The sequence below is a fragment of the Salvelinus alpinus genome, chromosome 15, assembly GCF_045679555.1.
Source record: "Salvelinus alpinus chromosome 15, SLU_Salpinus.1, whole genome shotgun sequence".
Classification (NCBI taxonomy): Eukaryota; Metazoa; Chordata; class Actinopteri; order Salmoniformes; family Salmonidae; genus Salvelinus; species Salvelinus alpinus.
Window position 1 is genome coordinate 55353035 of NC_092100.1, and position 26512 is coordinate 55379546.

The 26512-nt window shown below is 43.4% G+C and overlaps 1 protein-coding gene across 1 annotated transcript; it reads left to right on the forward strand.

The window, feature by feature from the left end:
* Positions 1-5055: 5055 nt before the first annotated feature.
* On the forward strand, positions 5056-11328 carry LOC139540366 (lamina-associated polypeptide 2, isoforms beta/gamma-like). Its single transcript, XM_071344148.1, has 6 exons — positions 5056-5689; positions 7483-7600; positions 7865-8035; positions 8290-8402; positions 8587-8690; positions 8900-11328. The coding sequence occupies exons 1-6, from the start codon at positions 5459-5461 to the stop codon at positions 9291-9293; spliced, it is 1131 nt and encodes a 376-aa protein (XP_071200249.1). The 5' UTR covers positions 5056-5458; the 3' UTR covers positions 9294-11328.
* Positions 11329-26512: the final 15184 nt, after the last annotated feature.

Here is a 26512-nt window from a genome sequence, read left to right on the forward strand (position 1 = left end):
TATGGATACTATATCAGCTGTTGCCTAAACAAGGAATCGTTCACTTTGCAGGGTGGTTTTGTTGGCCGGTGAAAACCTTCCCTTAACTGTGCTGCAGGTGTAGAGTTGCTGAGGGACGCTGGGAGGGTGAACGCCCTAAGGTTGTCTCAGAGAGCCAGGTCTGTGCTGGGGGACACAGGATGGATTTCTGCTTGGGCAGGGCTGCTGGGCTGGTGATTGTGTTTGGCGTGCAGCATAGTAGCTCTCCTGGCATGGGCTCTGCTTAGCTATGCACATAAGGCCCATGATCTCTTAAATTACAGCAAGTAGGATAAAAGATCTACGGGGTTGAAAGTTCTAACTCCAGTACTAACATCTACTGGGATGTTGGTTGTGATTCAGAGGTAGTTTCAGGGCCCATATTTAAAAAGTGTCTCTGAGTGTGTGCTGATCTAGGATCAGATCCCCTCTGTCCATGAAATCTTATTGATTTATGATCTTAAAGGCAAAACTGATCCAATGTCAGCACTTTGAGACTTGTGAATATGTCCCTAGATCTTGAATATGTACAGTATTAAGGTTGTGTTGACCTTAGTATTAATTAGATATGACTCTATTACATATTGAGTACATGTTGGGTCAACATTAAGTTTTCCTCTAAATTACCTAAAATGCCATGAGTCGTCAGCGGCCTCGACAGGGATTTTAAAAACATATTTGTCATTCATTTTGAAGCGTGACTGTTCACCTAACATTTGTCTGAACTGAAGCAGCCCAGGCAGTACGCACGGACATGGCTGTGCTTTCTGTGTTCGACAGCCAAACAAAATGGAAAAAACTCCAATAATAATAATGCAAATATATGGAGTACTTAGTTGTTATGGCACCAGTACGTGGAGAGCCAAATGGGCATCAACAGAGGGGCCAAGAGAGGGAGTCTCAGTTTCTCCTGCAGAGAGAAATGTCCACAACTAAGTGTTTTTGTCAACAGACAAAAATATACTGTGTGAGCAGACTGAGCTGCAGCACTACTGGATGGATGGACGGCTGGCTGACTGTTCATAGGCCAGGACACACAAATCTCCTCTTCAGCTCCTGTGAAACACAGAGCGCCTAGCACCCGCATCCTACCCTCCTTACATCCCTCCACCTCTACCTCCATTTGTCCCTCCCTCTGGAACAGGAAACGACAGAGGGGCTGATCTGAATTAGTTTGGCAGTTATGAATAACATCCTCAGTGGATTAAGGAGATTGTTGTTGTAGGTTTGTGCAGGGGGCAGTGAAACTGTCCCACCAACCAACCACCCAATGGTTCTGATTCAGTTATTGTATAATGGCACACACACACACACACACACACTTTGACTGTGTATCCAGCGTCACGGAGCTGTTGGAACTTTTTGAACCCACCCAGGCAGGATTAAGATCACACAAGGGGCCTATTTAATCAAACCCGGGAACTGGGAGCTTTGGGATGCTGAAAAACGTGTTTGAAGTAAGGTTAGTAGATTACCTGTTGGTTACACACATAATTAATTAACATTGTCTAAAGAATGTGGACTCACACAATGTAATTCTGTTCACCTGTAAACTCAATTCCTCATGCAATCTACCTGGCTGTCTCCATGCATTGAACATATAAAACTGCTTTCATCATCAAGTATAAAACCATTGAAATCTCACATCTTCAATCAATTTCACCAGTATTTATTTAGTTGTGTCAGTGGAATTTGATCAGACACATTCACTGGTTGGTAAAAGGTTGACTTTTCCTACACTCCTCCCGCGGCGGCAGTTGGCTCGATTGGGATTCAGAAATGTTTCAAATCCAAGATAAACTGGGAGTCTTGTGTTAAATGTTTTTCCAAATGATAAAAAAATCTATTTTTAGAGGAACTTTCGGATCTTTGAGTTGGGATTTCAGACCTCTGTGACCTCTACCAAGTCCCCACCCATCACGCTGTTTCATTCTTGATTATAGAGTGTGTTACATTCTTGACTTTCTGAGTATGTGAATCTTATCTGGGCTATCTACAAAAGACTACACAAGTCATATTATAAGGCTTATAATAATGTTATGCCTCTCTTTGACTGACTCCAAATGGCTTTTAGCCAGGACCATTATAAGACGATAACAGCAGGTTATAAGGGGGTCATAAAATCCCATGACAAGTCTTATGTATATACATAATGCATTATATCTACAGGTTTTAAGTGGAATGTTATATTTAGGCCACGGAGAGCCTAAACATCTCTTGTAGTTTGGTGCCAAACAAGTTCATTGACAAGGCTAAAAGATGACAATCAAATGCTCTGCAGGCTCAGATTAAGGTCTTTGTGTCTGAAAGCTGCCTGGAACATTATAATATTACATTTGTTTTGATCTAAGTGTGCAGAGACTCTTCAACAATTTAATCGGGTTATGACATGTCTACTGAATTCTGTAGCTCAGTTGGTAGGGCATGGATAGTGGGTTCGATTCTTGGGACCACCCGTACGTAAAATGTATGCATGCATGACTGTAAGTTGCTTTGGCTAAAAGCATCTGTCTAATGTCATATATTTAAGTGTTAAGGCCCGAGAAGCAAGTGTTTTGAGGATATATTGGCACGGGTGTTGTTAGACCCAAGACAAAGTCAAGGCAACCATGCCAATGTATCCTCCTAACACCGGCTTCAAGGGCATTATCACTTTTATACAACTGGTTACCAAGAGTATTAAAATAATGATTTACATACAGTATTTTCATTAACTTAATTTTTATCAATTTATTCACAGTATTTCATCCTTCCACAAGATATAGTCCCAACACAAATCTAGGGTTACTATCCAAGCCGGCTGGTCGTTCATTCTATCAGTTCGGTCGCCAGAGACACGACCCCGTCGTTAAGTCTTTTTGTTCTGTATCTATGGACACGACCCAGTCGTTCGTTCGAAATGTTCTATTGCCATACTGGCTGGCAACGTTCTTATCCCTTGCTTGCTAGCTAGCCAACTACGGCTAACTTACAGTAACGTCAAACAGTGCAGCCAGAATAACAACAAAGTAGCTGCATTTGCATTTGTTGAAGCTGTTTTCTAGAGACATTTATTTGGATGCATCCATAACAATGAGCTAATGATGCACGATTTCACCTGGCATAGAAAATGTGCTCTCTCGTCTGGACACTGTTATTCAGAGGAGTTGGCCAACAACACAGCTACAGTAACACAATCACTTCAAGCTGAAGGTGTAAAGACCGCAAACTAGCTGCACTTCATTTGGTTTTTACCTGTTTTTTGTTATTGACATTTATTTGTATATATCCATAGAAATTATGCTCATTCATGATTTAGACTGGCTGAGAAAAGCTGCCTGCCTGTCTGTCATCCCAACTCCCGACCCCTACACGTTCATTGAATTTCAATACTGAAACAATGTTGCAAATGTCAGAGAGACAGGCAGCAAGGTTTATGCAAATCTCCGCTATTGAAAACCAATTGCTAGTCTAAAAGAAATGGGAGATAATGTCTAGATGCTTTTTACACTGGAGATCAAGTTGATAAATTGTCTGGCTGGGCTGATGAAACAGTGGATTGCGCAGTGAGATGGAAGAGAATAAATAGGGATTTCAACATCATAGCTTTAGCCGGTGGTAACTTGTGGAATAGACACCGGCTGGAATGCGATTTTAACCAATCAACATCCAGGATTAGACTCACCTGTTGTATAATATATTATATATTACAGTGTATATATTATTGACTCTATATAGAGGCCTAGTTCTGTAAGTTTCCAAAAGTTAACACCATTGCAAAATCTTTATCTAGCCATGAGAGGTTATAAACATTGATCCAAAAATATATATATTATTAGCTATTCACACAGTTTCTGCATAGTACTGTAGGCCTAGTATTTCATTTTTACATTAACTCATTTTGAAACATGTGATCGTTGATAATTGCAGTCTCCGCTTTGATCATCTTTCAGAGGGCACGACTGTTATGCTTGAGGCACTTACTATGATTCTTGGCCCGCCACATATTTTCTGTGTAAATGACATACAAAGAAAGCTTAAGAGGTGTTTCTCAAGGGCTCAAAAAAATGTACGCTTACACTCCATTGGCAAGTCGGCTATGGAAAACCTGAACTATAAACTTCAAGCACTGTATTCTGTGTGGTTTGAGGCTGAGGGCTGAGGGCTGAGGTGGGCAGGGGATCCATTGCTTGGTTTCTACTGCAGCGGCATCCCAGAAAGGCAAGGTTGCATCCCAGAAAGGCAAGGATGCATCCCAAATGGCACCCTATTCCCTGTATAGTGTGCACTACTTTTGACCATAGCCCATTTGGGACACAGCCCCGGTCTAGTTGAAGGTCAGGTAGTAGGAGGCAACAATCTGGCACCTCAAACCACTATCACTGTGGCAACATATAGGGCCCTCACCACCACAGAGTTTAAAAGCCTGTCATGCCCCAAGGACCAGCCAGACAGTGGTCAGAAACATATTTTTATGACACCCCTCCTCGCTCTCTCTCTCTCTTGTTCAATCTCTCTCTCTCTCTCTAAAGAAATGGCTGCATACATTCTGCCTGGAAATGCAGCAGCCAGCAGGTCAAATTGGTCATGGACATTTCCGTGCGAGATAATGTCTGAAAGAACAGCTTGTACATAATGTTAATAATATTCCAATGTACGCCCGTGTCAAACAATGTTTGAAATGTTTAATGTAACACTGTTTATAGTAACAGCTTTCCTTTGTCGCTTATGGTCTGTGAAATGTGAAGTGCGCTCCACGAATACGTGGATAACACTGCCATCTTCAGATGGGGGTGCAGTTTCATCAATGTTATGAAATTGAAAATGTACATTGGAAATGTAATTAGAAAGAACTTTTAACTATGCCAATATCCATCTGGGCAGAAATCCAGAAAATCCGGGCAGAATTCAACATATTTTGACTGTCGATTACGCCTACGGATGTTGCAAGCTCCACAGGGCTCTTTCTTTGTGGCGGGGGTGCGTTTGTTTTTTTCAAGACTGACCAATCACCATCTAGTTTCTTGAGGTCTAACGTCCAATACCTCTCCTCTTTGTTGCCTGACATACGATCGCGGACTATGCCGCGGACAGACAGCAAAAAAAAGGGTCCGGGTTTTAGCTAATACCGTTCTTTAAATGGTTTGAATCTCTATTTACTTGTTCAGTTTCAATATACCATCACAGTGCAGCTGTATTTTAACAAAACAATCTCAGCCGGGACACGCGATGGAGAGTGAATATTTCTAAGATAAAAAAATAAGTACGTAAAGTTGAACCGGATAGCTAGCTCATGATAGCTGAATAATCGTTGCTGGGCACCAGTCTTTTTGTTTACCGACACTTCCAACTCTGCACGTTCCCTTGTTGTTACGACCGAGCTTGCTAACTGCTCAATTTAAGCATTACCTAGCTAAATTACACCCGCCTACTGTTTTCAGCTACGAGAAAGGAAACGGGCATGGGCGAATTTCTCGAAAATCCGTCAGTTCTCACGAAGGATAAACTCAAAAGTGAGCTCACGGCCAACAGTGTGCCGCTTCCCATCTCTGAGCAGAAGAAACATGTATATGTTCAATTGTACTTGAAGAACTTGACCGTTCTGAACCAGAAAAGTCCACTTACAGACATGTTCTCCAGTGATGAAGAACTACCTACCTCTATAGTCTCCAACAAGAGTCTTTCTGGAAGAGTAAGTTATGAATATGTTATTATTGGTCATTACAGTGCTATGAATTGATTTTGTAATGCATGAAATTACTAGGTACCTGTGTTAAATGATTGTTGCCTTTCCATTAGCCCATTAATCTGACCGAGAGCAACCTTTCCATATAACGTTAATATTATTCATTTAAATATCCCCTTCCTGTTTCTTTCCCTCTTAAAACGTCTTAAGGATCTGACCCTTTTTTTCAATTTTCGCCTAAAATGACATACCCAAATCTAACTGCCTGTAGCTCAGGACCTGAAGCAAGGATATGCATATTTTTGATACCATTAGAAAGGAAACACTTTGAGGTTTGTGGAAATGTGAAATTAATGTAGGAGAATATAACACATTAGATCATATTTGAAATGCAAGAGAAAGGCCATAATGTATTATTCCAGCCCAGGCGCAATTTAGATTTTGGGCACTAGATGGCAGCAGTGTATGTGCAAAGTTTTAGACTGATCCAATGAACCATTGTATATCTGTTCAAAATGTTGTATCAAGACTGCCCAAATGTGCCTAATTGGTTTATTAATACATTTTCAAGTTCATAATTGTGCACTCTCCTCAAACAATAGCACGGTATTATATCACTGTAATAGCTACTGTAAATTGGACACTGCAGTTAGATTAACAAGAATTTAAGCATTCTGCCCATATCAGATATGTCTATGTCCTGGGATTTTCTTTGTTACTTACAACAAATGCTAATCACATTAGCCCACGTTAGCTCAACTGTCCCGCGGGGACACCGGTCCCATAGAGGCCTCTTAAACCATATTCACACGGGACCTGTATTACTAGAGAACGTTGGTTATTATGTAATTATTACTCCAGAATGTCTTTTATTCCAGAGGACCTTAAGGACAGGATTAGTTTTTTCCCAAACTGTCCCCTGGAATTCTTAATTTTAACAAAATATATAAATTCACAGTTATGATGGAAGCCTACAGGGATTTATTCTAGGCATGAAGATATTTCAACATGTACGGCTGATAGTGCCACACTGATAAGTCGAGCTTGGTTTCTAAAACATACCAAACCATCTTTGGTATAGTGTCATAATAATCGATCCGCAGTACGTCCTAAATGCCTCCCAGCCTTTGGATGTGAGCTAAACAATGCATTTGAGATGCGTTTTTAAGGCCATGGATGAGAAAGTTAACTTATAATTTCCAAATGTTTAGATCGGTTGTGCTGCTGCTTTGCGATGTATTAACAGCAAGGGCTGTTAATTTGGCAATATTCAATTCATACACACGAAACGTACACAAAAGCATTCACTGTGAAAGTCGATACATTTAGGCCATTCATATATAGCCTATAGGCAGCACTTCTTTCGATTTATCGAAGCAGTTGTTTTCTTGCTCAAACTGCGAGTAACACCTGTCAAACACAGACATTTCTCCCATAAAATAGGGATGGCGATTCGCACGGGACTAGTATTTTCAGAGGACCTTGGACTTTGCCAAAAAACACTAGGTTATTCTGGCTGGAATTATTACTCTCCTGCCATGTAAAAATGACTGAGATGGCAGATTCGGGCAGGACTAAAATTACAGATGTGGTGTTTTGTGCTCGTGCACATAATTACATTACCCGACCTCCCCCAGTAAAACTAATCCCGTCTGAATAGGGCTTTACTCATTGGTTCTCTAATGTCTGTGTTCTTTCTAGATAATCTTAGTTAAAACAGAGATAGGCTAGTCTTCGGTCTCTAGATAAGCTTTTTACCCAGGTCTATGAATTGACACCCATAATCCATCCATCCACAGAAATCCACCAGGAAGACTGACAAGCCTCGGTCAGAAGAAGTGGAAGTGACAGACCTTACAGATGCAGGCTTAAACTATGAGCTGTTGAAGCATGGCGTCAATGTTGGACCCATAGTTAGTGAGTCTTCCTTATGTTTTACTCAGGGTGTGTCTTAAAATGGCTTCCTCTCCTTTCCTCGCTCCGCTACTTCATCTGCATTGATCTGAGAAGATACGCTTTCACCTCTTCAGTTCTTGTACATCTGTGCAGATGATGGAAATGAGACCAGGAGAGGAAGCCACTTTAGACTATTGAGAGGCATCAACAGACTCAAACAGTCAGTGAGAGATCCTTGACTAATTGTACCCCCTTCACTTCTAACTTGTTTCCCCTTGTCTTCAGGCTGCACTCGCATTCTTTATGAGAAGAAGCTTCAGAAGCTACTGGATAGACCTGCCGCTGAGGCTACCCCTAGCCTATCTGAGACTGCCACAGTTACCGCTGCAGCAGTCAAGGCAGACTGCAACCGGAACGGCAACACACTCTCTGACCAGTACAGTGACAAGGACGAAGGTGAGATGAGATATTAGTTACAACTGCACAAGAACATGCACCATTAATTAAGCAGCACACTTATTCGGCGCATGTGACTAATAGATTTAGATTCAGGGTTGGTTTCAATTTCAGGAAGTAGGCCTAAACTGAAAAGCAATGAGGAAATTGGAATTTCAGATTTGAAATGGAATGGATCCTTTTTACTTTGATATTTGACTGTCAGTTTAGATGCCTTGATTCTCGCTGACTTGTGTTCGCTTTGCCTCTGTCAGACGAGATTACGGCTGCTCCTGAACCAGAGCCAGCTCCTGTTGTGGAGAAGCCTGTGATGAGCAGAGGGAAGACTCCTGTCACCATCAGGACCAGCAGCAGACGGAGCAACAAGGTAAGCCTTTAAGTTCAAGTTTATTTAAATAAATACAATGCAAAATCACACTCACCAGATCCCTCACGTTAAAACAGCGTTCGTCTTCAACAGCAAGACAGTTCAGCACATATGTAAGTAATCTTATCTTGCACCTATAAACCTCAACCTCTCAATCATCTATTGTCATTGTCAATGTTCACAGGTGGTGGATGAGAGTCTAGCAACTGGTGACCAGACCCCTAAGAAGACGGGGAAGAATGTTGAGGAGATTCTCGCTAATGAGATCCTTTCACCCATAGGCATCAGGTAAGACCTTTTTAGGCCCTATCACTAGTATGTGGAAGCTTTCACTTTTGGTAAAACTAAGACAGATCCCATCTCCTGATCTTTTTTTTTATGTGTATGGCTCCAAGAACACAGGGGCACTTACCAGTAACATCTTTCCAGCAGTTGTTAAACATGACTTGTCAGAAATGACTTTGTCACATCATCCTCTAATCCTCCTCTCTCCCCAGCGCCACCTGCAGGAGATCGATCCGTGGTGCGGCTGGCCGACCGGTGAAACCCAGCAACTATTGGCTGAACGAGTCTCTCCTGGGGCGCTCCATCTACACAGAGTCTCACTCTGAGTGCAGCTCCCTGGGCTCAGAACCGGCCAGGCCAGGATTCCTCTCTGTCCTACTAAAGCTCATGGTGCTCATCACTGTAGCCGGTTCCATCTACTTCGTCATCCAGCACCTTGATGCAGATCAGGTCCAGTCCGTCAAGGGTTTGATAAACGACGCCAAGGGTCACCTGTGTAGCACGGTTGATAAGGTGGTAGATACCGTGGTCGATAATGTGATTGTGCCGCTGGGCATCATGGCCAGCAGCAGCCAAATTGCAGGAGCTGAGGGTGGAGGCAAGTAAGCAATGCACCTACTCCACCCTGCTCTCTTTTATTATAATTTTTCCCACTTTTTTACCAGGCTGTCCAATTGAGGTCAAAAGACCTGGCCATGCCCTGTTTTGCCATCGACCCCCCACCCCCCCTTCATCTGGTCACCAACCCAATCTTCATCTATTTATACATGGTTGCCTATCTTGGAGGGCTGACTGACATTTAATCTGGGCTGGTAGACTGTCTCACCCTGTCCCCTCCTTGTTCACTTCTCCTCGCCCCCGCTAAGGAGAGAAAGGAGGGGCATTCAACCTAACCAACACCAGCTTCCTGGAAAACAAACCAACACTGTCTTGTCATGACAGTCTGAATAGACTCATTTTTATTAAGTTGTTTTTAATCATAGTGTGAAGTGCATTTTGTGTATTCTTTGTGTGTATTTTTCATTTGTGTGTCGATAGATCTCCCATGTGATATGGTGAGGACAGGTCACATGCATGGTTGTAGTTTTTGAGGACATGGTTGTAGTTTTCGGGGTGTCTGTTGTGCCAGGCACATTGTTAGAACATGCATAGTGCCCGGGTTTAGGTCAATTCCATTTAAATTCCAGTCAATTCAGAAAGTAAACAAAATTCAAATTCCAAAGGTTCCACATAAAAAGCTTTGAAGAGAATGGGAATTGGAGTGTACTTCCTGAATTGAAATGGAATTGACCCCAAACCTGCTACTAATTACAGAAATATCTACAATTATTTACAAGTATTTCTGTTTGGATTTTGGATATACACTGTAGTATTAATAATAGAGATAGGTAGAATAATGATTTTAAACTATGATTTGAATGGTGCTAAGGTCTATTCTAATTTGCTCTAAGTTAATTGGATCACTGCTGCGAGGAGTCATAATACTGTCCAATAGTGTTAAATAAGGTTTTGTCACTGAATGAGGAGAAGCACTTTTTCATGCTATAAATTATGAGTTTGATTGCTAAAACTATTAGTTGTTTTTAAACTGCTCGTGTAGAGCCCTCAGTACATTGAAAAGCTGTTGGGAAGATTAACTGCAGTAAGTAAGCCTGGTCCCAGATCTGTTTGTGCTATCTCGCCAACTCTCTTGGTCATTGTCAGGAGGAGTTGGCAAGACGGCCAAATCAGATTTGGGACCAGTCTAGCGGTAAGTGGTCTGGTAGTTGAATGGCTCATCATAGTACCAGAGTTGAAGTGTGATGACTACATCCCAGTTTGTGTTTAATCTTTAGTGCTTTGTTGCTCTGAAGATTCAAGATCCTTCAGTCCTATCTAAAGGGCATGGTCACCGTAGCAAAACGTTTTGAAACAGGAAAACACAAATGGGTATTCCTTATTGGACAAATATTCCCTGATTCTGTGTTTTTTCCTGTGTGGTGCCGAATGAACACGACCTAGGACCGGCTGTCTTTATATTTAGTGCATCCACACAGCCCTTCCTAATGGTTCCATACATACTACTACGGATCTTGGAAGAATTATATTTTGGCAAAAGAAAGTTGAGCAAGTAAAATGGCTCATGATACTATTCTAATTTGAATGAGTCAAAAACTCAAATAGAGTTTGCCTCTTGTGCACTTCATCTTGATAGCAGAGGTAATACTAATGGGGACAATAATTACCTGAGGAGACTACTAGTAAAAGTGTTAGCCACTTAACTTATGTTGACCATTTACTGACTTTTACTTGTCAAGAAGTTGACATGTTCGTCCACACTGTTTGGGGGGGGAAACGGTTATTTATTTATTTCTGTATTTTTCTAATGTGAATTGTGAACTTTTTTATTCTTTTATTGTAGAGAAATAAAGTACCATAGGTGAAAGTAGGATGTCACATTTTTTTTAAAGTGCTATCCTAAATCTGAACCTCTTTGTTTACTTGTTACACAAGTGAATATATTAAAGATTCAATGTTTTTGACTTTGATCAGGCAGCTAGCTTCCCAAGCAAGGATGAAGTATATGGTGGGGTTAAGGTTTTTTATCTGTTTTTATTTCTAATAGATAATACCATTAAATAAATGCGGTAAGTCAATTCTCTCCCCATGGTTTTCTTTTATGAGGAGATTCCATACTCTTGGTCGTCTGAGAAAAGAAGACAGCTACTGTACTAATGATATCTGTTGATGACGATTATCAGAACCCTTCTCTCAACATGAAGACTTGTGTTGGCTCTCTGAAGTAATGCCTAGGATTTAGTTCAGCTGGTTAACAGTCTTGTGGTGCGCACTGTGCAGACACCCACAGTCGAACCCCGTTGGTCACATGCATAAAAACATCTCCGAATGCTCGTCTGAGAACAATTCAACAGAATCTGAAGACATGCAATGCATAGTGAGATGAGCATCCAACTGAAAGGTGAAAGAAGAGTATGCCAAAGGGATGTCACACTCGCTCTTAACTTCGACTTTGAACAAGCCAGCTAGTTACGCTGGCAACAACAGCCAGGCACTGATTACAATTTTCATAAGAAAGGTATGCTTACTTCGATGGGCGAGGGAGAGAACTTATAATATTCTTCACCATCTGGACGTCACAGTGACTAGCGTTATTATCTTTTTAATTTAGGTTTTGTACACCAGCTTCAAACAGCTAAAACAATATGGTTGGTTATGGAAATTATATTTCACAGCGGTTTAGATGGTGTATACTAGCTTATTTTGTTATATAAACTGCAATTAGTCAACCTATTAGCTAACTCGGCTACACATGCCTCTCTCTAATGTCAATATGCCTTGTCTTCTGCTGTTTCGGTTAGTTGTTGTTTTATCTCACTGTAGAGCCCCTAGTCCAGCTCAACATGCCTTAGATAGCTATTTTGTCACACACCCCACACATAGGGAAACCTCACCTGGCTTACTTAGCTGGTGGCTCCAGAGATGCAAGCTCTATCATCGTCACTCAATGCCTAGGTTTACCCCCACTGTACTCACACCCTACCATACCCTTGTCTGTACATTATGCCCTGAATCTATTCTACCACTCCCAGAAATCTGCCCCCTTTATTCTCTGTTCCCAACGCACTAGACGACCAGTTCGTATAGCCTTTAGCCGTACCCTTATCCTACTCCTCCTCTGTTCCTCTGGTGATGTAGAGGTTAACCCAGGCCCTGTAGCCCCCAGCATCACACCTATTCCACAGGCACTCTCATTTGTTGACTTTTGTAACCGTAAAAGCCTTGGTTTCATGCATGTTAACATCAGAAGCCTCCTCCCTAAATTTGTTTTATTCACTGCTTTAGCACACTCCGCCAACCCGGATGTCCTAGCTGTGTCTGAATCCTGGCTTAGGAAGCCACCAAAAATTCAGAAATTTCCATCCCCAACTACAACATTTTCTGTCAAGATAGAACTGCCAAAGGGGGCTGAGTTGCAATCTACTGCAGAGATAGCCTGCAGAGTTCTGTCATGCTATACAGGTCTGTGCCCAAACAATTCAAGCTTCTACTTTTTAAAATCCACCTTTCCAGAAATAAGTCTCTCACTGTTGCCGCTTGTTATAGACCCCCTTTAGCCCCCAGCTGTGCCCTGGACACCATATGTGAATTGATTGTCCCCCATCTATCTTCAGAGTTCATATTGTTAGGTGACCTAAACTGGAATATGTTTAGCACCTCGGCCGTCCTACAATCGAAGCTAGATGCCCTTAATCTCACACAAATTATCAAGGAACCTACCAGGTACAATCCTAAATCTGTAAACATGGGTACCCTCATAGATATCATCCTGACCAACTTGCCCTCTAAATACACCTCTGCTGTCTTCAACCACAATCTCTGCGATCATTGCCTGCGTCCGTAATGGGCCCGCGGTCAAACGACCACCCCTCATCACTGTCAAGCGCTCCCTAAAACACTTCAGCAAGCAGGCCTTTCTAATCGACATGGCCCGGGTATCCTGGAAGGATATTGACCTCATCCCGTCAGTATGGAATCAGGTTGTTGTTTAAAAGGGCTTTCCTCACCATCTTAAATAAGCATGCCCCTTTCAAAAAATTTAGAACTAAGAACAGATACAGCCCTTGGTTCACTCCAGACTTGACTGCCCTTGACCAGCACAAAAACATCCTGTGGCGTACTGCATTGGCATCGAATAGCCCCCGCGATATGCAACTTTTCAGGGAAGTCAGGAACCAATCTAAACAGTCTGTTAGGGAGCTAAGGCTAGCTTTTTCGAACAGAAATTTGCATCCTGTAGCACTAATTCCAAAAAGTTCTGGGACACTGTAAAGTCCATGGAGAATAAGAGCATCTCCTCCCAGCTGCCTACGTGACTGAGGCTAGGAAATACTTCCACCACCGATAAATCCACTATAATCGAGAATTTCAATTAGCATTTTTCTATGGCTGGTCATGCTTTCCACCTGGCTACCTGGGCAACAGCTCTGGACCCCCGAAGCAGCTTGCCCAAGCACCCCCCCCCCCCCCCCCTGCTTCTCCTTCACCCAAATCCAGATAGCTGATGTTCTGAAAAAGCCGCAAAATCTGGACTCCTACAAATCAGCTGGGCTAGACAATCTGGACCCTCTCTTTCTAAAATGATCCGCCGAAATTGTTGCAACCCCTATTACTAGCCTGTTCAACCTCTCTCGTATCGTCTGAGATCCCCAAAGATTGGAAAGTTGCTGCGGTCATCCCCCTCTTCAACGTGGGAGACACTAGACCCAAACTGTTACAGACCTATATCCATCCTGCCCTGCCTTTCTCAAGTCTTTGAAAGCCAAGTTAACAAACAGATCACTGACCATTTCGAATCCCACCGTACCTTCTCCACTATGCAATCTGCTTTCCGAGCGGGTCATGGGTGCACCTCAGCCACTCAAGGTCCTAAACGAAATCGTAACCGCCTTCGATGAAAGACAGTACTGTGCAGCCGTTTTCATCGACCTTGCCAAGGCTTTCAACTCTGTCAATCACCACATTCTTATCAGTAGACTCAATAGCCTTGGTTTTCAAATGACTGCCTCGCCTGGTTCACCAACTACTTCTCAGATAGAGTTCTGTGTGTCAAATCGGAGCATCTGTTGTCCGGACCTCTAGCAGTCTCTATGGGGGTGCCATAGGGTTCAATTCTCGGGCCTACTCTTCTCTCTGTATATATCAATGATGTCGCTCTTGCTGCTGGTAATTCTCTGATCCTCCTCTACGCAGACGACACTATTCTGTATACATCTGTCCCTTCCTCGGACACTGTGTAAACAAACCTCCAAACGAGCTTCAATGCCATACAACACTCCTTCCGTGGCCTCCAACTGCTCTTAAATGCTAGTAAAACTAAATGCATGCTCTTCAACCAATTGCTGCCCGCACCTGCCCTCCCGCCTAGCATCACTACTTTGGACGATTCTGACTTAAAATATGTGGACAACTACAAATACCTAGGTGTCTGGTTAGACTGTAAACTCTCATTCCAGACTCACATTAAGCATCTCCAATCCAAAATGAAATCTAGAGTCGGCTTCCTACTTCACAACAAAGCCTCCTTCACTCATGCTGTCAAACATACCCTCGTAAAACTGACTATCCTACCGATCCTTAACTTCAGCGATGTCATTTACAAAATAGCCTCCAAAACTCTACTCAGCAAATTGGATGTAGTCTATCACAGTGTCATCCGTTTTGTCACCAAAGCCCCATATACTACACACCACTGCGACCTGTATGCTCTCGTTGGCTAGCCCTCGCTACATATTCGTCACCAAACCCACTGGCTCTAGATTACTAGGTTAAGCCCTGCCTTCTCAGCTCACTGGTCTCCATAGCAACACCCACCCGTAGCACGGGCTCCATCAGGTATATTTCACTGGTCATCCCCAAAGCCAACACCTGCTTTGGCCTCCTTTCCTTCCAGTTCTCTGCTGCCAATGACTGGAACACATTGCAAAAATCACTGAAGCTGGAGACTTATATCTCCCTCACTAGCTGTCAGAGCAGCTTACAGATCACTGTACCTGCACACAGCCCATCTGTAAATAGCACACCCAACTACCTCATCCCCATATTGTTATATTTTTTTTTTTGCTCTTTTGCACCCCAGCATCTCTTCTTGCACATCATCATCTGCCCATCTATCACTCCAGTGTTAATGCTAAATTGTAATTATTTCGCCACTATTGTCACGGTTCTCTAAAGTAGAACCCAGAAGCAGACCAGGACAAGGAGAGTAAGACGAAGGTGAGTATTTATTTACAAGTTTAAATGTAGTGATAGAAAAATCCAAGTAGCGGAGCGGGCAGCGGAGGTGAGTTGATGGAATTGAGTAAGCAGATCCAAGGAAGTAACTGAAGTCACCGACGACCAGGTAGGGATGGGATGAGTGTTCCGGGTGAATGACTGTAGACAGAAAAAACGGAGGTAAGTTCAAGGCAAGCAAGACGTACAAAACAACAAAACAAACTCTATCAAACTGGAGGCTGAAACGCTGGCACAACATACTGTTCATGGCTAACGATCCGGCAGGGAATGGATGTCAGGTCAGCGCTTATGAAGTGGAAGGGTGATGATCAGGACCAGGTGTGCAGATAGCTGATGGGATACAGGTGCAGGTACTCAGAGATCCTCCAACTAGCTACGTCGCCCGGCAACCAGACAGGGTGCGTTCCAGGACACCGGAAAAAACACTCCAGGACAGAACACAGGCAAAAACAGACTCAGGAAGCGGGATTCGTGACAACTATGGCCTATTTATTGCCTTACCTCCCTAACGTTATTACATTTGCACACACTGTACATAGATTTTTCTATTGTGTTTTTGACTGTACATTTGTTTATCCCATGTGTAACTCTGTGTTGTTTTTGTCGCACTACTTTGCTTTATCTTGGCCAGGTCGCAGTTGTAAATGAGAACTTCTTCTCAACTGGCCTACCTGGTTAAATAAAGGTGACATAAAATGTAAATAAAATTAGCGTTTTAGCAACAAGGAAATGGCAGAGCAATATCTGCCGAGTGCAACTTTAGATTTCTATCTCGCAATATGTAACGCTTCAGCGATACAGATTGAATGGAGCCCTTATTTATTTAGAGTGTGATAGTAGCCCACAATAAATTAATTATAATATTGGTACCATGATTGGTTGGTACCATGATACATGCCGCGTTCAAAACAACTGGGAACTAGAAAAAATATAAGATCAAATCATGACGTCAGTGATCTTCAGGTTGAAAAGTCTGAACTCTAGAGAGAAGCCGAGTTCCCGACTTGGATGACTGTTCAAATCGATTTTTCCCAAATGGGAGCCCGTTTTTTCGGAGTTCCCAGTTGTTTTGGACGCTGCAACAGTCTACTAAATCAATGGGGAGAGGGGAGCATGCATGGCAAGCCGGCAGCACATTGCTTGCCCAGCACTGCTGTCCCGCAGTACGCACTGCACATTTTTTTTAAATCTTACCTAGATACCTCTTACAATTAGAATTCTCTTACTTTAACCTAAAAAAGTATTGAAACAAGTCAGAATATTTTTTAAACAATACAAACTGCATTTTCTGGGTAAGGTAAATCAACCCAAAACAAGCAAATGCACTTTCTTGGTCAGGGGGATCAACTCGAAAACATGACATTTCAACTTCATTATCTTAATACAATACAGGTAACATTTACATTGTTTGCAGTGTGGCAAAAGTAGCTAGCATTAGCTAGTGTAGCCAATATGCGTGACAGCTAAAGGACCTTGATTGTGGTGATTTTCACAAAGACTGAATGATTCTTCTTGGATGAGGTTTAACGGCAGTTGGCATCCAATAAATGTTGCATTAAAATCAAATCAAATTGTATTTGTCACATGCACCGAATGCAACAGGCCTTACAGTGGAATGCTTACTTACAAGCCCTTTTTAACCAACAATGCAGTTTTAAGAAAAATACCTAAAGAAAAATAAGAAATAAAAGTAACAAATAATTAAAGAGCAGCAGTAAAATAACAATAGTGAGGCTATATACAGGGGGGTACCGGTTAGTCAAAGTAATTGATGTAATATATACATGTAGGTAGTTATTAAAGTGACTTATGCATTGTTAATAACAGAGCGTAACAGCAGCGTAAAAGAGGGGGGGGGCAATGCAAATAGTCTGGGTAGCCATTTGATTAGATGTTCAGTAGTCTTATGGCTTGGGGGTAGAAGCTGTTTAGAAGCCTCTTGGACCTAGACTTGGCGCTCCGGTACCGCTTGCCGTGCAGTAGCAAAGAGAACAGTCTATAACCAGGGTGACTGGAGTCTTTGACAATTTTTAGGGCCTTCCTCTGACACCGCCTGGTATAGAGGTCCTGGATGGCAGCAAGCTTGGCCCCAGTGATGTACTGGGCCGTACGCACTACCCTCTGTAGTGCCTTGCGGTCAGAGGCTGAGCAGTTGCCATACCGGGCAGTGATGTAACCAGTCAGGATGCTCTCGATGGTGCAGCTGTAGAACCTTTTGAGGATCTGAGGACCCATGCCAAATCTTTTCCGTCTCCTGAGGGGGAATAGGTTTTGTCGTGCCCTCTTCACGACTGTCTTGGTGTGCTTGGACCATGTTAGGTTGTTGGTGATGTGGACACCAAGGAACTTAAAGCTCTCAACCTGCTCAACTACAGCCACATTGATGAGAATGGGGGCGTCCTCGGTCCTCCTTTCCTGTAGTCCACTATCATCTCCTTAGTCTTGATCACGTTGAGGGAAAGGTTGTTGTCCTGGCACCACACGGCCAGGTCTCTGACCTCCTCCGTATATGCTGTCTCGTCGTTGTTGGTGAGCAGGCCTACCACTATTGTGTCGTCTGCAAATTGAATGAGTTGTGCATGGCCGTGCAGTCATGAGTGAACAGGGAGTACATGAGGGGACTGAGCACGCACCCCTGAGGGGCCCCAGTGTTGAGGATCAGTGTGGCAGATGTGTTGTTACCTACCCTTAACACCTGGGGGTGTCAATGTCATCGTAACAATCCCGGAACAAATTCCAGTCTGTGCTAGCAAAACAGTCCTGTAGCTTAGCATCTGCTTCCTCTGACCACTTTTTTATTGACCGAGTCACTGGTGCTGTAAGCAGGAATCAGGAGGATAGAAATATAGTCAGATTTGCCAAAAGGAGGGAGAGCGCCACCTATTAGACTAGAGTACAACTCCCATATACTTTGCTTGAAAAACAAATTACCCTACCATCTTTCACTACAATCACAAAACATGTTTTCCATATTCAACGGGTGTTGAGCGTTCGTAAATCCATCAATTATTCTGCGCTCTGGCACACTCAGACGAGAGTGCTCTGAAATCGGATTAGATATCCAGAATTAACAATATCCATTGAAACGCACATCTATACCACTTAGCTAAGAATGATGTGAATAATCAAGTCAATAAACATTGGGTAGTTAGTTAGATAGCAGATAGTTAATATATGACACTAGCTAACATACCGGCACATACTGCTGTAATGCTATGCGGTTCGTAAGGATAGCGTAGCTAACAAATTGTCAACCAATATAACTTCTTTTGAAAAGTCATGACTTTATTACATTGCTCAAAATGTTCTTAACATTTGTCATAATAAGTTAAAGCAATGAATTTGTATCCACTCTAGTCAGACTTCGGCTGCATATTTTCCGCCATTTTCTTCTAATCTGAAAACGGTGTGATGCCACGCCCATTTTCTGAAGAATTGCATTATGGGCCCTAAATGCACAGAAATAGTGTACACTGCCTGTATACTTCGTATTTTTACAAATTTATACGACATCCAGGAACTTTTGGCATACTAACTATCCATACTATGACCAATAAGCATACTATATATTCAAATCACGTCACAAATAGCACAGTTAGTATGAGTATTCGAATACAGCTTGTATCTGGGTTAAATGAGCAGTGTATCAAGAAGCAGTGCAGCTTGGCAGTGTCATGTTTTGGAGGACGCATGTCTCTTGACCTTTGCCTCTCCCGAGTCCATACGGGAGTTGCAGCGATGGGACAAGACTGTAATTACCAATTGGGGAGAAAAAGAGGTAAAAATTACAACAATATATATTTTTTAAAGAATTTGGATAAAAGCATCTGCTAAATGGCATATATTATTATTATTTTAGCCATGACCAAAAATTACATAGGTCTGGATCGCCTGACAAAAACCAAACACAGCATTTCTACAGTAAGAACCTTACACCAACGATCAAGCATGGTGATGGTAGTGTGAAGATTTGGGGATGTTTTATTGCCTCAGGACCTGGACAACTTGCCTTAATAGAAGGAACCATGAATTATGCTCTGTATCAGAGAATTCTACAGGAGAATTTCAGGCCATACGTCTGTGAGCTGAAGCTGGGTCATGCAGCAAAACAATGATCCAAAACACACAATCAAGTATACATAAAATGGCTAAAAAGCAACACATTTTAAGCTTTGGAATGGCCTAGTCAAAGTCCAGAACTAATCCCAATTGAGATGTTGTGGCAGGACTTGAAACAATCAGTTCATGCTTGAAAACCCACAAATGACACTGCATGGAAGAGTGGGCCAAAATTCCTCCACAGCGATGTGAGAGACTGATCAACAACCACAGAAAAGCGTTTGGTTGGAGTCATTGGAGCTAAAGGTGGCACAACCAGTTATTGAGTGTAACAGGGCAATTACTTTTTCATACAGGGGAATTGCATAACTTTGTTGATGAAATAAATGAAATAAGTATGTAATTGTTGGGTTATTTGTTCACTCAGGTTCCTTTTATCTAATATAAGGTTTTGGTTGAAGATCTGCTAACATTCAGTATAAAAAAATATGCGAAAGTAGAGAATATTTGAAAGGAGGCAAATACTTTTTCACAGCAATGTAGCTGTTCTGATGTCCAGAAGCTCTTTTTGGTCGAAACGATGGTGGAAACATTATGTACAAAAAAAGTTCAGATCAGTGTAACCGATGTGAAATGGTTAGCGGGGTGCGCGCTAATAGCGTTTCAATCGGTGACGTCACTCGCTCTGAGACCTTGAAGTAGTTGTTCCCCTTGCTCTGCAAGGGCCGCGGCTTTTGTGGAGTGATGGGTAACGATGCTCCCAGGGTGGCTGTTGTCCATGTGTGCAGAGGGTCCCTGATTCGAGCCCAGGTAGGGGCGAGGAGAGGGACGGAAGCTATACTGTTACATTGAAGCTGTTGACCCTGATCACTGGTTGCTACGGAAAAGGAGGAGGTCAAAAGGGGGGTGAGTGTAAACGATGTGAGATGGTTGTGGCCGTTGTCTGTGTGTGCAGGGGGTCCCTGGTTGTCTATGTGTGCAGAGTGCCCCCCCCCCCCCCCCCCCCCACACACACACAAAATAGCACAATTGGTCAGGAGCCCGTAAAACTGTGCAATTCACTCCAGCGCCATTCTTTAAAGATTCTGCTGCAGCAAGAAAGGATCAAGCCTTAGTGGATTTTTTTTTTTACATCAATCTTGTGCAAAGCATCTAGCATCTCACAAGTAGAAAGTTGTTGAAATGAAAACAAAGATTCACTAGAAGTTGACAGAACTTCCATCGAGCCAACTGAAGGCTGGGAGAGGGGCAGGCAGTCAACTGGCTGAACATGGTCAATTAAACCACAATTTATTTCAGATAAAAAGCCTGCCAAGATAAAATGCTTATTAAAATCATCACTTATCTAATTTTTCTCAGTAGTGATGCCAGAGTCTGACGCAACTTGCTTAGGCAGGGAAGAAGAGACATTTCCACACTTCAGTGCATTAACTGTTTTCCAAAATGTAGACAGATCACCAGCAGAGTCTGAGACACTGTAGAACTTAGCTAGCAGCTAGATTTAGTTTTCTTGACTGAGGAACTGCATCTATTTCTCAATTGCTGTCACGACTTCCGCCGAAGTTGACTCCCCTGCCTGTTCGGGCGGTGCTCGGCGGTCCTACTAGCCGCCACCGATCCCTTTTTCGTTTGTCTGTTTGTTTTGTCTTATTAGTTGCACCTGTTTTTTGTTTCGTAATGAGCTTCCCTATAATTAGGAGTTTGACCCGCCCTTGTTTTGTGCGGGATTGTTTTTTGTTACGTGTGTGTATTTTGGGTGTTTGGCAAGTGTTTCTCTCTACGCCCTGGATGTTCGGGCTTATTCAGTTTTTGTTAAGAATAAATATAAGGAATATTTTTTCCCAAGCGGCTCTCTCTCTCTGCGTCTGGTTCTTTCGCCAACCTAGTCCCGCGTGACAGAATCCCGCACCAAAACAAAATGGAACCAGCAGGAGCAGCCGCGTCTCCTCTCCCATCGATGGAGGAAAGGGTCCTCCATCACACCAGTGTTCTCCACAGAATTGGGTCGGCTATGGACCAAATGATCCCACCTCATCTCCAGCACCCCCTCCTCCAACACCTCCTGTTCCTGTTTCAGCATCCGGCTCCGGGGCTCTTCGGCTGGCGCTCCCACGGGAGTATGATGGAACGGCGGCTGGGTGTCAGGGGTTTCTTCTCCAGCTGGAGCTTTACCTGGCGACCGTTCGTCCTACTCCCTCCGGAGAGGAGAGCGTGAGCGCCCTCGTCTCCTGTTTGACTGGACGAGCTCTTGAATGGGCCAACGCAGTGTGGAATGGCCCAGACTCGGCGAGGGATCATTACCCTGAGTTCACCCGCCGATTCCGAGCTGTGTTTGACCACCCACCAGAGGGTCGTGCGGCGGGTGAACGGCTGTTCCACCTGCGTCAGGAGACGAGGAGCGTACAGGACTTTGCCCTGGAGTTCAGGACCTTGGCTGCAGGAGCAGGGTGGAACGACAGGGCCTTAATAGACCATTTCCGATGTAGCCTTAGGGAGGACGTCCGCAGGGAGCTAGCGTGTCGGGACACCACACTCACGCTGGCCGAACTTATTGACATGGCCATCCGTCTCGACAACCTGCTGGCTGCCCGCGGACGTTCGGAACAGGTCCTGTCGTTTCCACCTCCCAGCCCTCCTGCTCCTATCCCTATGGAGTTAGGGGGGGCAGCGTCAAGGGGAACCGGAGGAGGAGTGTCCTCCTGCACCAGTTGTGGTCGGCGAGGGCACACGGCCGACCGGTGCTGGAGGAACTCTTCTGGGAGTCGGGAGGGCAGGCGGAACACTACTCGATCACCCCAGGTGAGTCAGCACCAGACTTACCCAGAGCTTCCTGTTAGTCATATGTATGTGTTAACCTATTTCCCCGGGTTTTCTCCCTCTCTACAGCATAAGGCGCTAGTCGATTCAGGCGCAGCTGGGAATTTCATTGATCGGAGGCTCGCATTAAGGCTAGGGATTCCCCTTGTGTCGTTAGACCTACCTTTCCCCGTGCACTCCTTAGATAGCCGACCATTAGGGTCAGGAATGGTCAGGGAGGCCACGGTACCACTGGACATGGTAACACAGGGTAGTCATAAGGAGCAGATTAGTCTGTTCCTTATCGACTCACCTGCGTTTCCAGTGGTATTGGGAATTCCCTGGCTAGCTCAGCACAACCCGGTGATTTCCTGTAAACAGGGGGCTCTTAAGGGGTGGTCAGAGGAGTGTTCAGGCAGGTGTTTAGGAGTTGCCGTTGGTGCGACTACGGTGGAGAGTCCAGACCAGGTTTCCACCGTGCGCATTCCCTCTGAATATGCCGATTTGGCTATCGCCTTCAGTAAAAGGAAGGCGACCCAATTACCACCCCATCGACGAGGGGACTGCGCGATAAACCTCCTGGAGAACGCTGCACCTCCTAGGAGTCACGTGTATCCTTTGTCCCAGGAGGAGACAGCGGCTATGGAGACATATGTCACTGAATCACTGGGACAGGGATACATTCGGCCCTCCGCATCACCTGTCTCCTCAAGCTTCTTTTTTGTGAAGAAGAAGGATGGCGGTTTACGCCCGTGCATTGATTATCGAGGTCTAAATTCCATCACAGTGGGGTTTAGTTACCCACTACCTCTCATCGCTACGGCGGTGGAATCATTTCACGGGCACGCTTCTTCACAAAATTGGACCTGAGGAGTGCGTATAATCTGGTGCGTATCCGGGGAGGAGATGAGTGGAAAACCGCATTTAGTACTACATCTGGCCATTATGAGTACCGCGTCATGCCATATGGGTTGAAAAATGCTCCAGCTGTCTTTCAATCCTTCGTAGATGAGATTCTCCGAGACCTGCTCGGGCAGGGAGTGGTAGTGTACATTGATGACATCTTGATCTACTCTGCCACCCGCGCGGCGCATGTGTCTCTGGTGCGTAAGGTACTTGGGCGACTGCTGGAGCATGACCTGTATTGCAAGGCGGAGAAATGTGAGTTCTTCAAACAGGCCGTTTCCTTCCTGGGTTATCGTATTTCCACCTACGGGGTGGTGATGGAGGATGACCGCGTTACAGCCGTGCGTAATTGGCCGACTCCGACCACGGTGAAAGAGGTGCAGCGGTTTTTAGGGTTTGCCAATTACTACCGGAGGTTTATCCGGGGTTTTGGTCAGGTGGCTGCTCCCATTACCTCACTGCTGAAGGGAGTTAAGTTGAATGAAACGGACACCTCACAAGTCTTCAACTGGCAGCTACAATAAATAGTACCCTCAAAACACCAGTCTCAACGACAACAGTGAAGATGCGACTCCGGGATGCTGGCCTTCTAGCCAGAGTTCCTCTGTCCAGTGTCTGTGTCCTTTTGCCCATCTTAATCTTTTCTTTTTATTGGCCAGTCTGAGATATGGCTTTTTCTTTGCAACTCTGTCTAGAAGGCCAGCATCCCGGAGTCGCCTCTTCACTGTTGACGTTGAAACTGGTGTTTTGAGGGTACTATTTATTGTAGCTGCCAGTTGAAGACTTGTGAGGTGTCCGTTTCATTCAACTTAATTTGATCAGGTTCAGAACTTTTTTTCTTACCTGCTTAAGTCCTTCAAGTCCCAGAACTAAGTTTGATATACTTAATGTAATCAGTTACAGAACTAATATTGTAAGTTTAATTTGCTGAATTTACTCAGTATCGTAATTGATAGTCTGTTTTATCTACAAATGTTTTTACTCAGTTACTTATGGTACTCAGGTTAGTAAAATGTATTTAAATTGGGTTCCTACTACTCAAATATATACTCACAACTATACTTAAAAGCTGATGCAAATAGTTACCTCAATATACTTGGGATAACTTACAAAAAATAATTATTTCTATACAAGGGAATATGCTAAAAGAAACAACAGTGTTAAACGTCAAACTTCAACACCTTTTTTTGAATAAGATAGCTAGGTGTAGTTAGCTAGCTACGTATTGTTCGTTCCACTCTGCCTGGCTAGCTTGCCTAGCAGGCAAACATTAAATTGCAGGGGCACCATGTGTTCAGTTTTACTGTAATGTTTGCTGACGATGCTTTTTTTGGTAAGTTAGGTAACTAATATTTTACATAGCTAATTCGGTTAATATAAAACGTACACAAAAATGACGAAAGCTAGAAACAGCGCTGAGGCGAGTAAATGCACTGCTAACTTACTAGCTAACGTAAACTCACCCCATTCCGTACAAATGTGCGCAACCGCAACATTCAAATGAGGCTACAAAGAAAACTAATGGGACTGTAGCGACTGTGTTGACTTCAAAATCGGGGACGTGAACTAGGTTTCTATTCAAGCGTTGATCAACATGGTAATGGCTCTATAGTATTGGAGAAAAGTTGAAAAAACGGACCCTCCGTTACATCGTGACGTGTCATGTCGTAACGTACAGCATGCATTAAGCAACTATTTCTGTCTTACAATCTCTCTTCACCAGGTGTAGCACTTCTCTCATTGTTTAAAAACAAGAAATGGACAGTGACGGGGGTAAGGGGGGATACCTAGTCATTTTTTGCTCATCGTTGCATGCGATCATCATTCTCAAAGCCGCTGTTTAAACAATGCTGCTAAGACAAAATACAATTTGCTCTTAACGACTTTCCTATACAAATTAAATCGCTCACCTGCTCCACAGAAAGCTGTTCTATCCGCACTGATTGGTTTAGCAATTTAATGTCAAGCTAAATATACACTGTAAAAAATTATCCACGGTCTTAGTAAATATTGCAAAAGCAAATCAATGATTTTTACTTAAAATAATAGGTTCCTGGTTTTACTTACATTTTTGAATATAGTACTTAATTTATGTGTTGAAAAAGACTGGCATTTGCAAATAAAAATCCAAGGTAATATGCTGCTAAATTTGAACAAATATTTCTAAGTAACAACCAACAACTTAAAAATATGATATTCAAATTATCATTATTATGTTGGACTGACATGCTACATATTGTTCTGAACGTCAATTGTGCTTGGATCAGACGTCTTTCTTCTCTGGAATGGCCATGCGGCAGGTAAGGACCAAATTATAACTTGGAATGTAACGTAAACTCACCCCATTCCATACAAATGTGCGCAACCGCAACATTCAAATGAGGCTACAAAAGAAAACTAATGGGACTGTGTTGACTTCAAAATCGGGGACGTGAACTAGGTTTCTATTCAAGCGTTGATCAACATGGTAATGGCTCTATACTATTGGAGAAAAGTTGAAAAAACGGACCCTCCGTTACATCGTGACGTGTCATGTCGGTACAGCACGCATAAAGCAACTATTTCTGTCTTACAATCTCTCTCCACCAGGTGTACCAGGTGTACCGGTATCTGGTGTGAACACCATTTGCCCAATGCAGCGTGACACATCTCCTTCACATAGAGTTAATCAGGCTGTTGATTGTGGTCTGTGGAATGTTGTCCCACTCCTCTTCAATGGCTATGCGAAGTTGCTGGATATTGGTGGGAACTGGAACACGCTGCCGTACACGTCGATCCAGAGCATCCCATGTTTCATGAGCTGAAATAAAAGATCCCAGAAATGTTACAAACGCACATAAATCTTATTTCTCCAACATTTTCCCACAAATTTGTATACATTCCTGTTAGTGAGCATTCCTCCTTTGCCAAGAGAATCCATCCACCTGACAGGTGTGGCATATCAAGAAGCTGATTAAACAGAAAAGGGCACTCTAAAATGTGTAGTTTTATCACACAACACAATGCCACAGATGTCTCAAGTTGAGGGAGAGTGCAACTGTCATGCTGACTGCAAGAATATCCACCAGAGCTGTTTCCAGATAATTTAATGTTTATTTCTCTACCATAAGCCGCTTCCAACGTCATTTTGTCAGTACGTACACACTGCCTCAAAACCGCAGACCACGTGTAACCACACTTCAATCACCACTGGAACATTGGAGAAGTGTGCTCTTCACGGATTAATCATGTTTTCAACTGCACCGGACAGATGGCAGACTTGTGGGTGA